Source organism: Heteronotia binoei, chromosome 6, assembly GCF_032191835.1.
Source record: "Heteronotia binoei isolate CCM8104 ecotype False Entrance Well chromosome 6, APGP_CSIRO_Hbin_v1, whole genome shotgun sequence".
Taxonomy (NCBI): domain Eukaryota; kingdom Metazoa; phylum Chordata; class Lepidosauria; order Squamata; family Gekkonidae; genus Heteronotia; species Heteronotia binoei.
This window is the reverse complement of record NC_083228.1, coordinates 29897824-29913601: the sequence shown is the minus strand read 5'-3', so window position 1 is coordinate 29913601 and position 15778 is coordinate 29897824. Positions and strand designations below refer to the sequence as shown.

The 15778-nt window shown below is 43.4% G+C and overlaps 1 protein-coding gene across 2 annotated transcripts in view; it reads left to right on the top strand.

The window, feature by feature from the left end:
* Nucleotides 1-15778, top strand: part of ADAMTS14 (ADAM metallopeptidase with thrombospondin type 1 motif 14) — an 86725-nt gene that overhangs the window by 45605 nt on the left and 25342 nt on the right. The window contains exons 5-6 of one of the 2 annotated variants that reach the window (XM_060241189.1): nt 2583-2666; nt 4752-4908. In XM_060241189.1, the coding sequence (XP_060097172.1) occupies nt 2583-2666; nt 4752-4908 (241 nt within the window). The remainder of the gene's footprint in view (nt 1-2582; nt 2667-4751; nt 4909-15778) is intronic. The other variant, XM_060241188.1, reaches the window with a different exon arrangement.

The following is a 15778-nucleotide window of genomic DNA, read 5'->3' as shown; positions in this document are numbered from 1 at the left end:
ATTGGCTAACATCAGGGGTTTGTGGCCTATTACGCAGAGCAGTTCCTGCTACAAAAAAAAGCCCAGCTGATCACCTGTTTGGAGTTGAATTCACAGTCCCCAGTCCAATGCACTGTGTGTGTGTGTGCAGCCCCATTTGATGAATGCAGAGATCCAGCACTGTGCATAATGCACTTTTTCCATAAGGGTCTTGCAGTGAAGAAGGGAAGGGATATGTGAAATTCCACTTCTGCATATACACCATCATCTTTGGATCTATGCATCTTGACCTACTGAGAATAGCCACTAGAATGTACCCTAAGAAACATGCAAGGGTAGAGAACAGGCTGAGTTCCCTGGGGGGCTGCTCTGTTGCCTTGAGGGTCCCTTCCACATGAGGGTTATTAGAGTCCAAGTTTTGTCTCCTGCCAATGATGTATGTTGACAATTACACATCTGGTTTGGAAAACTGAGGTTCTGGGTTTGCTTATGTCCACATTTCAGTCACCAAAAATATATATATCGCTCATGCATTGAAACTATTCATAGTGTGGAAATTTCTGACAGTGTGCAAGGAAAATATTTCTGCTTTTGATATGTGGAAAATATTTAAATGAGCTTGTTTAGTTTGCCAAAATCATTAGGTTAGTCTCCTCTGTCTGAAAGGAAAACCTGCTCCTAATTTACATGTGTGAATTCATATAAATATATGTGCCTGTGTTGAATAATTTTAAAAGTCTGAGGAGAAAAGAGAAAATACGTCCATTACCTCAAGGTCGGCTGGAGAAGGCTTGTTGAACAATCACTGGCCCGGGACAAGCATTAATAGAGATGAGCTGTGCTCTGTGTAGGTTGTGCTCATAAGTGAAGGTTGTATTAATTTAAGACGCTGTCTCTACTGGTCCAAGACAGCTGATCTCTGTGTACACAGTGTGTGCACCTGTGAAAGCTGGACTGGAGGGAAGAGATTTGGATGAAGGGAGAGAAAAGTTTCCCCTCTGCCTCATCGTCTTGAGCAATTCTGTGTACGGCATGTGGGAATGAAGCTGGTAAGATTCCTGGTTCAGGCACACAGGAGGTGGGAATGAGACGGTAGTATGCGGCAGTGGTGGTAAAATGGACTGCTCCGGTGTCAGCTACTGATGAAGGATCAGGGTTTTGAATTTTGAGTGTATTTAAAAACTTCATGCAAATAGAAAACCAGAGAAAAAAAGGGAGTAGAAGTTTTCTTCCTGATGTCTTATTTCCAGTGAGGTTTCCCCCCTTTAATTTGGAGGCCCATTCAAAACTGGGATCTCATATAGTCTGAAGGTGGGGGTTCCCTTGGTTCTTTGACCTCATTCTCTTGCACATGTAAATCAAGCCTTAAATTAGGTTTCTAAGCCAGACTCTGGTTTGGGGGCTCTTCTCCTAAACTGACCAATAGTCAGGCCAGTTTCTCTATAAGGTACAAATGCATTTGGATGTGAAAAGTCTCCTCTCCCACCCCCCAACGTTGGATGAATTCCATCCATTTCCTGGCCACTGTATCTGCTGAATGCTTGTAGGATGTTCCATAGCTGATGAATTCCCCAAAGGAAATCCAGCTGTTCTCAGTTCCTTTTGGTGATATCATCATCTAGCGTTGTAGCCTTATTTGTACATTTTGTTTGTCCAAGAAGTTTGGTCTGTTTATTATAAGGGAAGATACTCTTTCAGCACCTGGCAATGTAGGGCAGGAGTGGTGGGGAAGAGGTATGGAGGAAGTGGGGAAAAGTCAAGGAGGGAAAGGAAAGAAGAAGGAGGAAGATGGAAAAGGAAAGGAGTAATATGCAAATGTTGCTATTGGGAGTACTTGGTAAGATGTGTAAATCTCTGCTAAATATTTATTCCCTACCATGCTTGAGGAAGAGTCTGCATTCTACGGAAACAACCATTCCAGCAAACAATTAATGGACTAACTTGGGTATCCTCTTTGGAATAATTCCACCTGATTTTTTTTTTAAAGTCTTTTCATTTCTGTTTTGTGATAAGGAAGAGATGAAGGAGTATATAGTCCAAAGTTGGTGACCAGAGTTTCCTGCTTGGATATGATTTTGACAAAGGAAAGTTATGTGCATCCCTTGTTTACATTACCCCTCCTGTTGTGCAAGAGTCTAATCTGCAACCCACTGTGACCTGATTTTTTTTTTTTGCATTAGATAAGTCATGTGATTATACCGATATTGTTTAAGGAAGGACCCATATGTGAGAATATTGTATGTTGTCATGACTAGAATATTTTTCTCAAAGACCTCTTGCTGTCTTTCTGGGAGCCCTGACTTTCTGTTTGAAACAGTCTCCTTCCATTCTTGTCACTGGCCCTCCCATGGGCCACTCTTGCCCCAACAAGAGCTGGGCCAAGGGAAGCCATGTTGAAAACCCGGCTTCATTGTAGGATCCTTGGGTTGAATTTGATATGGCTCCCATTTTACAAATGGAGAAGTGAGACACGGGGTAATAATTTTACAGTTGGTGTAAAGATGGATGAAGTAAAACTCAAAAAGTACTTTACACTCAATGACGGTCATGTAAGCAATTTTAATATATGTGTGATTGATTCCCCCCCCCCCTTCTCTCCTTAGGTAGATGAAATTTACCATGATGAATCATTGGGAGTTCACATCAACATTGTTCTGGTTAGAATGATCATGGTGGGATACAGACAGGTAAAATACTGCAATGCTAATAATACTCACAAGTCTTTGTGTAGCTCTGTACATGCAGTGTATGTGTGGACACAGCCAATATGTCTAATGGGGAAGCATGCATGAATGACTGTACTGCCCATACTCATAACTGAGTGTGCTGGCCCCCATTCCCCACCTACCATGACTGTTTGCCATTTATGGGCTCAGCACCTAAGTATGTACAAATCTCCCAAATCGACAGAACTAGCAGCTGAGTATTTGGCCATGTGCTATGCCATTTCATTCCTAGGCATAGACCGTAAACATTTGATCAATTTTACTTTTATGCACTGTTTTTATTGTATCCTTTTAACCTTTTTTTATACAGTGTAACTCTTACTGGACTTCATTTTAATTCTGTTTGTACTTTTATTTCACCCGTTCGTGCTACTAAAGATTCTTGTGCACGCAGGGCAGGCAATGTGCTACATGCAAAAAATGTGTATGGATGGTTGGGCCAATGAACTTGTTCATGAGTGGAGGTGGGGTCAACATCTCCACTACCACCTGCTCCCCTTCCACACATATTAGCTCTGTTCCCCCCCGCAAATGCACTGACCCCCTGCACGAGGAGGAAAACTGGGCTCAAGTATGCTGATTTCCCCCTTGCCCCTGCATGATTACCTGGTCATCTGCAGAGTGGGACTGCATGGAGGAAGTTTCTGTGTACATACTCCTACCTATAATCAGCCGTGTTCTGAAAGCAGCATTGCTGATCATGGGGAGGGAGTGTATGAGTGGTCACTTTCTGCTCATGGTCAAACTTTGTAGACAAAGCAATCATGGAGGCAAGGAGAACAGCTGGCATACTTGTGCCTTGTTGTCCCTCTCTGTGCAATGAGTCAGTGTGTAGTGTGCAAGTGATAGTCATCTGTTACCTTGATTTTGTGCCTCTATGGTTTGCACAGAAGGAATTCAAACACATTGGCTTTTTTAAACCCCATTTTTATACCGACTGTCCTCTGCTTAGTTTGGTATCATCATTTCTTGTGTTATAGTATTGAATTATATTTTTATCTGAAGGTCTCCCAGAAACAGGACATTGGAAATATATTTAAAGGCTGATGTAGCCTTGAGATGAATCACATGGTGTAGAATTAGAAGAGGTTGCTGCATTTGGCTGCATGGAAGTGGTTTTTAGGCTTTAAGAAAGGTAAAGCATGCTGTCAAGTTGCAGGTAACTCAAGGCAACCCCATGAACTTTCACGTTGTGGGTCTTCAAGGCAAGAGATGAGCAGAGGTGCTTTAACATTGCCTTCCTCTGCACAACAGTCTTAGTCTTCTTTGGTGATCTCCCATCCAAGTACCAACCCTGCTTTAAATAGAGAGCCAGTTGGGTGTCGTGGTTAAGTGTGTGGACTCTTATCTGGGAGAACTGGGTTTGATTCTCCACTCCTCCATTTGCACCTGTTGGAATGGCCTTGGGTCAGCCATAGCTCTGGCAGAGGTTGTCCTTGAAAGGCAGCTGCTCTGAGAGTCCTCTCAGCCCCACCCACTTCACAGGATGTCTGTTGAGGGGGAGGAAGATAAAGGAGATGGTGAGCCGTGGAAGGTGGGATATAAATCCGATGTCGTCGTCATCTTCTTCATTTAAATAAAAAATATCCTGCTTGCATGCCAAAAAGAATCTGTTTGGGGGACAGCCAGGGTTCTGGTGCTTTTTATTTAAATGAGCTAGAGAGGACATTAAATGGGCTAGAGAGGACATTGACAAGCCAACAAGGGATTGTGGAGATCCCTTGTTGGCTTGACAGTGCTGTGATCGGCACTTTCAGGTTTCTGCCTATCCACATGAATAATGTAGGCGGTGGCCTACACCTACACGTCCATGTTCTTGCTATGGCCACATTCTATTTCTTAAATATGGAAGCAATAAACAAGTATCTAATCCTGGTTTTTGACACTGACATGAACATGTGTTTTTCAGCCATCCATTACTGAACTTCTAGCTGCTTGTCTTTGTAGTTCAAGCATAAGATTTTGAATAAGAAACCGCAATATAAATTCTGGCATGTCCAGTTTCACCCTTCCTGAACTAAATGCTCCTTTTCTTGCCTTCTACAGTCAATCAGCCTAATAGAGCGAGGGAACCCCTCCCGGAGCTTAGAGCAGGTCTGCCGCTGGGCCCATTCTCAGCAGCGCTCAGATCCTGAACATGCTGAATATCACGACCACGCAGTGTTCCTCACCAGGCAAGATTTTGGTCCCGCAGGTATGCAAGGTACTGTATTTATCTCCATCAGGTATGTGCCGTTTGTTGGGCATAGGAAAGGGCCATCAGGTTGAAAACACTGCCCATTGGCACAGTCTGTAGGGCTTTGCTGCGAGGCCATTGCCACTGATGATTTACAAAAGGCAATTGAAGTTGATATTTGGTTTAATAGGAAGCACAGGGCAGAGAGCTCTGTTTCTTCCCCTTGCGTTTTTCATTTGTGTATGGCCTTCTGCCACAGAAGAGAGGGAGCAATTGTTCAGCCTTGCCCACCTTGAGATCCATCAAGCTGCCAAACCAGTCTTCTAAATGCAGGTAGGCAGCATAATTAGGAGTTCTGTTGAGTCCCTTGTGGGCATGCATAGATTTTTAAGGGGCTGTGTTTGACGCTGTTGATCACAGATTGTTCAGACTCATGCTGAGTTCAAGAATTCAGAGTCACAAACTAAGGCTAGAGTCCTTCTAGAGCTCAGAGGAAGTAAATAAGGAAGGATGATAAAATGGGTTTCCTAAATTCTTGTCTTCTGGTTTAATGTGACTTTGTGTGTGTGGTGGGGGGGGGGGGAGCAGATGGAATTGCTGAGGAGGTTCAACAGTTAGCAGGTTCTTAATCCCTTCTACGTCTGTTGATTCTTACCTGTAAATCTCCATAGGTGGACTGCTTCCAGTCTCCAGAGACTGGTTTGACAAAAGCAGTTTTTAAAAATTGAGTGTGTGGGAGGGTATTTGAAGGAGAGAACTGGTGAATGGAGGAAAGGATTAAATTTTCCTGTCTTATCTGTCCATTATCTCTTGCATTGATATGATGAGAAGGAAATAAGATTAGGAAGTCTGTGGCCTAGCACACACACAGTTTACTGCAGATTTTCTGAGCAGAAAGCCTTTAAGCTTGAGTTTGGATTCTGTGCCTGCCTCATGCATCATTCTTTTCTCTCCAGTGTATTTATTCTGCAACTACAGTGGGGGTGTCCAGGTTTTTAAAAAAATTATGCAATTGCCCTGTCACAACTGTGCAGAAGTGTCCAGCAAGCGCCTTCCATTTAAATCCTCATGGTTCAGTTTTTGCACATGTATTTAGTGTTAGCTCACTGAATGAATGAGAACACAAAGGAAGAAAGGCAAAGGGGGGGGGGGGAGAAATAATACTGAAACTTACAAGACTATTTTTGAAACCAACAAGACAGCTGCCAAGCACTAGGGGATTCTCTACTGTGTTGTTGGCCACTGTGAAAAATAGGAAGGAGTCACATGATCTCATCACACGGGGAAACATGTTGAGTGTAGAACCCAATTACACTGGCATTGCAAGTTCTGATAACTGACGTGTGTGTGTGTGTCTATGTATACCTGTGCAATGTCGGCTGCAACTGCACCATGCTTTTCACAGGACTGTAATTTGTATGAGGAGTCCTTTGGCACAAGCTCTGGATAGCTTTTTTAGTCTTGTCCCACTAAAAAAAAAAAGTTGGTATTTTCACAGATGCCCTAGTGCAGTCACACAGTAGTGTGATTATGCACACTGATCGTGATTTTGGCAGTTTTTGAAAGCCTCGCCTGTTCTGATTGCACTCTTCTCTAAATGGATCGATCCCAAGCAATTCCTATGTTTGGCGGTTTGAAGAAGGTCCATGTGGCTCAGCAGCCATCATTTTAATGTTAGGCTTTTGGAGACTGCCATATCTTCTAAGTTTCAGTGATGTGCACCTACATTTCTATGGCAGGGTAACCCCACCCCGCAACCCTGTGTATAGTTAACTTCTTGACTACATTTGCAGTTCTGTGGCGTAAGGTTTCTGTGGGGAAAGGATGTTTTTGACAGAGCAAAATAACTGAAACTTGGTGTAAAAAATGCCTTAGATAGTGCCTGATTTCTTTTGTTGGAAAGAGTCTGAAGCACAACATGCCAATGTTTGCTTTTTGTTCACACCCTTGTTCTGTCTAAAGAAATGCAGTGGAATCCAGACTTGTCTATGATAGCCCTGGTAACTCTAACTCTCTTGAAGGAAGTCTTCTCAAAGGGCAGTCTTCACTGAATAAAGTTTTTAGTCCAGTCCAAGATCATAGTTAAACAATGTTCCCATTCATATGTATGCTTAAAGAGTTTTAAGAGACAAGACCAAGGCCATTGCCATCCCCCTTCACTTGGTGGGCTGCCATTTCTTCAGGTGAGACTCTAAAAGAAATGAGTGGAAAACAAAAGTTTCCTCATGAATAACAAAAGTGTCTGTACCTTGGCTGCCAAGCACGTGTCTTCAGACCAAGAATGGCAACCTAGAAAACACTAGTTAACTGTTCCAAAATTTGTCTACTTCCAAATGAACATCTTCATTAAATTAGAATTTTAGGTTTTCTTTTATGTCCTGTAAGTTCTTAGCCAAGTTCTCAGGGAAAGTTTTGTCAGGATAACTTACAACAAGGGCAAAAGTACCAGTAGGAATAATGGATGGGTAAAGCTGGAAACCGTAAATGTTCTTATTTTAGAAACAAGGTCTTGTTCTTTAATTGCAAACTATAATGTCACAAACTGAAAAACATTTGATTTTTTTTTTAAAAGTCTTAGGACAAATTAAAGTTCTGGGAGGGGACAGGATTAAGAACATAAGAGAAGCCATGTTGGATCAGGCCAATGGCCCATCCAGTCCAACACTCTGTCACTCAGTGGCCAAAAAAGCCCACATGCCATCAGGAGGTCCACCAGTGGGGACAGGACACTAGAAGCCCTCTCATTGTTGCCCCTCCCAAGCACCAAGAATATAGAGTATCGCTGCCCCGGCTATGAGTCTGATCAGAACATGTGACAGTTTGCACAGTAACATCAATATAAGTCTGATTATCTCTGTTTTCTAATTGTGGTTTTAACAATTCTCACATTAATCTGGGCACTTTAAGGGCTGGGGATTTAAGGGCTGTTGACTATATTTTAATGATCTTAACAAAGTAAATCCTGGTAAATGTTGTGGACTTCCCAAGCAGCATTAGCAATCCTGGGGAATATTTTAGCCAATATGGAAAACATATGTGTTTGTGTTGATTAATGCTGTAGGTGATTTTACTTAATGTGGTGACTTTATTTTCTCTTCAAATTATTATGATCTTGGGAGGTCCCCCCCCCAAAAAAAAAATTACTGCACCTGATAATAAAGTAGGTGTTTTGTGCCAATCACTAATGTAAACCCCCCCCCGCCCAGGCTGTAGATACAGTGAGTACCTATTGACAGGTATTTCTGAATAACATTCGAAAGGACAAAACCTCCTGAGGAGAATCGATCATGCTCCAGGAAGCATGGTGTCAGTTCAGAATCATTTCATTGAAAAAAACATAGAGAGGACAGTGGGAGAGTTGACTTGCTGAAGGCAGTGCTGGATTAAACCCTGTGGAGGTCCTTAGGCAGTCAAAATCTTGGGGGGCCCCTTACAAATTATCTCAGAGTCAGAGCAATGCCTGTGGCCCCTGCTGCAGCCTGCAGGCCCCTTCTCAAAAGCCCTTTTGACAAAGCTGCAGAGGAGAGGCAGAGAGAGGCAAACTTGGCGGCAATGCCAGCAGCAGCTGCACCAGGCAAGTCGGGCAAAGAGCGGCTCAGTTACTGGCTGTGCGTGCAGGCTGGAAGGGCTGCAAGCAGGGGGGAAAGCCAGCCCGGGGCCCCTAAAGGTGTGGGGGGCCCATAGGCCAGTGCCTGCTTGGCTTAATTGTTAATCTGGCCCTGGCTGAAGGCCCTGAATACTTCTAGAACAGGGGTGGCCAACGGTAACTCTCCAGATGTTTTTTTGCCTACAACTCCCATCAGCCCTAACCAGCATAGCCAATGGCTGGGGCTGATGGAAGTTGTAGGCAAATTTTTTTGGAGAGCTACTGTTGGCCACCCCTGTTCTAGAATCCTGAAAGAAGAGTTCAGATTGAGAGGGAATTTCCAGGTACTTTATGCCCTCCCTGTCACAATTCCTGGTGGGACTTCATCTTCATTTTTGAATGCCTTGTTATGAAGGCAACAAAAGAGGCTCACACAGACAAGACTGACTTTTCAGTCCTTCCACGGCCTGATAAGAACTGATCATGCTCTTGGAATACTTGGAGAAGCTGTAGAGTTGCCATCTCTGGGTTGGAAAATTCCTGGAGATTCTTGAGGTGGAGCCTAGGGGGGCGGGGTTTAGGGAGGGGAGGGACCTCAGTAGGGTATAATGCCATAGAGCCCACTCTCCAAAACAGCAATTTTCTGCTGGGAGATAGATCTTGGATATCTGGAGACTGATTGTCATAGTGGGAGATCTCTAGGTCCCTCCAGAAAGTTGGTTACCCTAGAGTGGAGACTGTTAAGAAGACAAAAATCTCAGAGAGAAATGAGGAATAGGTCTACTCAAGTCCCCAGCAATTTGTAGTGTCCTACAAGTACAAGATTTGGGATTCGGAGGTAATTGTTCAATTGGTTATTTTGATTCCTCAGCCCACCACCATAAAAATTATATAAAAATTATAGAACAAAGTACTGCACAATTGAACTTTGGAGATGAGAAAACAGCATTCCATAGAACGTAAAATTGGACTGGTATGGTATAATCACTTGCAATATCTGTGTTTTATTTCATTTTTCCAGATTTGGTTACTGGGCTCTGCCTGCCAAGGAATTTCTAGGCTTGTTTCTATAATTATGGCAGCAGGAAAGGTGAAGAAACTACTACTGTTGGAAGAACATTTGTGTTAGTCAGTGTGATACCAGCCATAAAAAGAAATAACAAAGATCGTTGTTGCACCTCATTGTGCTAAAATTAGAGTAGCTAGCTTCTGAAAGGTAGTATCTCTTGAGTCTTAATGGACTGGTTCTGTTTGGTAGAAAGGATATTCTTCTATGCCATTCATACTGCTCCAGCTATTAGGAACTGACCCATTTTTGACAAAAAGAAGTGCCAATGAACTAAGGACTTTTATCCATCAAGGTTTCAGTCCCCTCCAGATTGCTGCTGTCTAACTGGCAGAAGTATAATCTGTTTGGTTGGTTGTCCCCCCCCACTGGCAATTGTGAAGGAAAGTTTTTTTTGTTTCTGTGGGGAAGCCATAGGAAGGAGATACTTTCTGAGGAAAGGAAGAGAAGATAGATTTGAAAAGACACATGGGAAATTGTATTTGTAGAAGAAGAAGGATTTGGGTTTTTATATTCTCCTTTCTACTACCTTAAGAAGTCTCAAAGGGGCTTATAGTTGCCTGTCTTTCCTCTCCCCACCACAGTCAAATTGTGAGGCAGGTGGGACTGAGAGAGTCCTGAGAGAAACTGGCCCAAGGTCACCCAGCAGCCTTCATGTGGAGGAGGATTGGGGAATCAACCCTGTTCCTCTGCATTAGAGTCTGCTGCTCTTAACCGTTGCACTACACTTTTGTAAAGGGCGAAAGGTGATTTGAAGGTCTGTAGTATTGTTTTGAAATTGTATTTTTCTTTCTTTTACCTTTTGGTTATTTCCTCTTGGTTAGAAGAACTAGAAGCCAGTGGACTTGGAAGTACTGCTCCTTTCTCCTCTTCACGTCCTTCCATTAACCCTTCCCGCTGCTCGTAGAAGAAACGGAGGTTGCATGGGCATTCTGCATTTTGATCAGAATTGGTGATTTTGGAGTGTGTGTGCTGCGGAATCCATGTGGAAACTGAGCTTCTTTATATTCTTATATATAAATCCCTGAGGCTTTGCAGCATAGTTGCAGTTGTCACGATCATGATGATGTTTTTGCATACTGCTTACATTTCCGTGGCTTCCTTATCCTACCGGGGTGCCCATTGAATACTGTTTTGAATGAACTTCCCAGGATTCTTCAGAAGCTCCATGTATTTGCCTCTCAATTTATTCCTTCTGTTCAGTACTGCTAAATCCAACCATTAAGTTTATAAATCCATTTTGGCAACAGTGCATTTGTGCTAATAAAGCCCTTTGCCTGATTCGTTCACATGTGTTCCTCTGCTGCTGTTGGGTATCTGTGGAATGAACAACTTGGAAAGAGACTGGCATTGCACAAAGGTCAGGGTAACTTGGATGTTTCTTGGAAAAAGCAGTCACTCCACAATGTTTGGGCTCGGCACAGGGATATCAGCCAAGGGAGCTAGTCAGCAAAACTGCAGTAGTAATTAGAGCGCACACGCTGGTGGCTGACCTTTTTTAAAAAGAGGGGGGGGGTCGGTGTTGATCCTGCTAAAACCATTTACTTTAATGGAAAGTGCTCTGGGCCTTTAAAGCCAGTAGCTATGCAGTGTATTGTAAACGAAAGATCAAAGTTACAAAGGTGGCCATTCATGACTTTGGCAGCGTTCCCTGACTTTCCAGTTTGATTTTGGCAATCCTGCCTGCTTTAAAATGCTGAGGCCTCTGTTTGTTTGGAATGCAGTGCTTGGGGTTGTGTGTGGCAGTTGACTGTGGGGGAAGGGTTCATTCCTCGCCACGGCCTTGCTGTTCGTACAGATTCTTCCGTGTTGTTACAGTGAGCCATCAGGATAGCCTAATCTCCACCCAAACAAGTTTGCATCTGTTATCCCATGCCAGCATCAGTGATCTCTGGGAACATGGTGCAGGGCTTTTTCTGCAGCAGCATCTTCTGTGTGAATTGCCCTGCCCATGGAAATCTTAAGTGTTCTTCTTGGGATAAAAACTTGATAGTTTTTATGTGCATTCCAGAAAACAGTCTCAGGTGGGTAGCTGACTTGATGTGATCTAGTTGTATCTTTCGTATCTGAATCCAATGGGCCTTTGTTTCTGTCCACTTTGTATTTTTCTAAGTTGCTGTGCCTAAGTATTGCTTTTAAAGTAATTTTAAATAATAATGATTGGGAGACATTTCATAGAATCAGAGAGTTGGAAGGGACCACCAGGGTCCTCTAGTCCAACCCCCATTTGTGGGATACCCCAGGGCTCTTTTTGTAGCAGGAGCTCCTTTGCATATTAGACCATGCCCCCCTGATGTAGCAGTCCTCCAAGATTGTGTTATCCAGGGCTCTTAGTAAAGGGCCTACTGTAAGCTCCAGGAGGGTTGGCTACATCAGGGGGTGTGGCCTTATATGCAGAGGAGCTCCTGCTACAAAATGAGCCCTGGATAACCCAATCGCCAGCAGCTGCCCAGAGGAAGATGCAGTGCTGATGTTTTATATGCTCCTTGGGAACAACATGTTTACCGAGTTGCAGAGATTACTGCTGTAGTGTATGGATCATCTGTGAACTAAATTTGTTACTGAAGAGCATGTGAAACCTCAGCACTCCATCTTCCTATGGGCAGCCGCTGGTGATTGGGGTATGCAGCAAGCAAAGCACCATGAAAATGTAAGTCAGGCCACAGAAATCTCTGATTGTAACAGGAACGTTGTTCCTCTGTCTTCATCGTTTGTTGAAGTGGGCTGAGTTCACTAAAACTAAATAATTCCCCAGGGGGTGATGTATAGAAAGTGCCATCATGTTGCAGTTGACTTGTGGTGACCCCAAAGGGGTTTCAAGGCTAGAGGAGTTAATTAAAGCCAGGGCTTTTTTTGAGCAGGAATGCAGTTCTGGCTGGCTTGGCACCAGGGGTGTGTGGCCTAATATGCAAATGAGTTCCTGCTGGGCCTTTTCTACAAAAAACCCCCCTGATTAAAACTAGCAATAATTCCAGAGGGCCAAAAAGGAGAAGAATCTAGTGCCATTTTTAAAGAGTAGACAAATTTTATCCCAGCATAAGCTTTTGTGTACTAGAGCCCACTTTTTAAGATCCTAGGACTCAGTCCTCATTATGCAGACACTACAGTTTTCTGTGTCTGTATTTTTCTTGAGTGGATTTCATCCTGTAGCTCCAGCATTTCATGGACATTTGACCCTGCTCCTTGGGGTTTTTTTGTTTCTACATATCCTACATCTGTTGTCTGCAAAACACCTGAAAAAGTGGGATCTAGTCCACAATTTTTTTTCATCTTTAAGGTGCTACAACACCACTGTTTATCAAAGTCAGCAAATAAGCTGCAAATTCTCCTTCCTGCCTACTACCTCCAGGAAGAAGCAGAATAACACAAACAACAGTGGTACTTGACAACACAGACGGATTGGTTAAAAGATATTGCCATTAAACTGTGGAAAAAATTAGGAACCTATCTCTAATTCTATCCTTGGCAATGAAAGCCAGGATGACTTCACTGGAATTCAAGTCTGTGTGCCATGTTGGCTGCTTTCCAGATGCTTCACCAGCTATTTGGCAAAAGCCTTGGTTGATTCTTCTTCCTCTGTAGAGTTTGTTTTTCCCTTCTTGTTACAGTATGACTGCCAGTGTTTCCCAGATATGCTGCCCATTGAGTTTTGCTGCCCCTTGCAGAACATCAGGTTAAAAAACAAAAGTTACGAGATTAAATGTGGTAGCTGAAAGCACAAGTTCTGGTATCTACTTTGAAATGTTACCACCGCCTCTTATGAAAAGCCACAGGATAAGATGCCAGTAGTGTTGTTTAAGGGTAAGCAGCCTATAGACATCTGGAATCTCCTTTTTAGAAAGGTCTACCTTTTTAAAAAAGGAATGTTTACCAGCTAGAGCCAATCATGAGATGGTGGCTTGGAACAGAGCCAGTCTCTCAAGATGTCAGCCTGGGACAAAGCTACTCCAAGTTAGAGATAGGGAGAGGTTTCTGAAACAGACAGTGGGACACACATTTTTGTGAGGGTTTTTTTTTTTAAGTGCAAGAGGGTTTTTATAAAAATCAGGTACCAGGAAAAGGAGAGATGAGTGAGTTGGTGATGGTGGTGGCGGCAGTGCCTGTAGAACTCCTACTCATATGGGGGTTATATGTGGACCTTTCTGTCCTCTGCGGCCAGCTCAGGCAGATACTACAGAGTTGGTGGTAGCAATAATGTTGGTAATGGCTCCTGAGGATGGAGTTCTTCCTACCCAAGAATTTGTAAATTTATGCACTTGAAAGGTTATCAAATCAGCCACCCCTGCCTCAGAGGCATGCTGTTATCTCTTCTTTTTCTCCCTCTGCCATCTTACTGTCATTGCTTCCAATATCAGCCACTAGCCTTGGCTTTTGCTCTTCTCTTGTATCAGCACTTCATTCCTCTTCTTAGTCATGTGTACAGCCAGATTGCAAAGGCTAGAATGGCACTGGTAGTAGTATGTACTTTTCCATCCTATGAAAACTGAAATGGTGCCCAGTGATGAAAAAATGCTCTGAGTGGAGTCAGGATATTCTTGGTCAGGGCTGGTGTGGTCAGAGTAGTTGCCATTTACTTGAGGTCAATGAAAGTCATCTCTTTCCCTCCTGATATAGCTTATTTATATTGCTAACACAGAAGCTGCCAGGCTGATAAGCTTCTATACAGCAGCCTTTCCCAACTTTGCACCTCCTCCTTAACTTGGATGGGATCAAAAGCTGATGTAGCACAGTGGCTGTGAGACACAAGCAAAAAAATCTTTGGTTCAAGTATGGATCATATCAGGGATTCTGCTTATGAGCAGGGCATGAATTCAACAGACTTCTCTTGTCCCCACAGTCTGGTATTCAGAGGTACTTCTATATAGGGAACCTCTTGGGCACAAATATTCTCTTTCAGCCACAGCACTGCATCAGTAATATGGGGATGGTCAGAGCTTTTTTTGTAGCAGGAACTCCTTTGCATATTAAGCCACACATCCCTGATGTAGCCAATCCTCTTAGAGCTTGCAGTAGGCCCTGTAAGAAGAGGCCTGTAAGCTCTTGGAGGATTGGCTACATCAGGGGTGCATGGGCTAATATGCGAAGAAGTTTCTGTTACAAAAAAAAGTCCTGGGGATGGTGATAATGGTTTTTCTTACAAGTTTGCTTTGAGGATCACTGAGCATTGCATGAAGTACTTCAAATGTGCTGTGCAAATGCTAACTATATTACTGTTAAAGAGAAGATGCTTTCATCTGCAAATGAGCAATTTTGGTTCCTTCAGCTTGAGGTTCTTTCAGCTTGAGGTGTCTTTATTCTGCTGTAAGTTGAGCTGAGTCTGATGCTTGATGTTGATTTGAATAATTCATTTTTGTAGTGGGTGTGTATAATCTTACGAAGGAAGTCGATAGGAATCAAGTTTCAGGAACTGGGTCTTGTAACAGGCATTGTCCCCATCTTCCAGTAGGTTATTTCAGGATGTCCGGTGTACAGATCTCAGATTTGTAAGCCCAACTCTTCATGCAGCTAGGAGCCTCAAGATATACCTCTTTCTCCATTTGCCAATGATCATCTGTATTCTTGGCTGCTACAAGCATGTGCAGCTTGCAGTGATCCATCATAAGAACATAAGAGAAGCCGTGTTGGATCAGGCCAATGGCCCATCCAGTCCAACACTCTGTGTCACACAGTGGCCAGAAAAAAACAAACAAAACCCAAGTGCCATCAGGAGTTCCACAAGTGGGGCTAGAAGCCCTTCAGCTGTGCCCCTGCCCCCAAGCACCAAGAGTACAGAGCATCATTTCCCCCAGACAGAGAGTTCCAACAATACACTGTGGCTAATAGCTACTGATGGACCTCTGCTCCATATGCTTATCCATTCCCCTCTTGAAGCTGTCTATGCTTGTAGCTGCCAGCACCTCCTGTGGCAGTGAATTCCATATGTTAATCACCCTTTGGGTGAAGAAGTACTTCCTTTTATCAGTTCTAACCTGACTGCTCAGCAATTTCATTGAATGCCAACGAGTTCTAGTATTATGAGAAAGGGAGAAAAGTACTTCATTCTCTACCTTCTCAATCCCATGCATAATCTTGTACACCTCTATCATGTTGAACACAGCCTGCTACCCAAATATGGTGATACCCACCAGAGAGTGGATGGATTTCCTGCTTCTTCTGCCTACCCAGCACTGTGGAAACTGGAGAGTTGTCAGGCACCTGGGAAGTCACTGTATACAGCAGGCAGTCTGCATTCAGCTTGGCCTGTT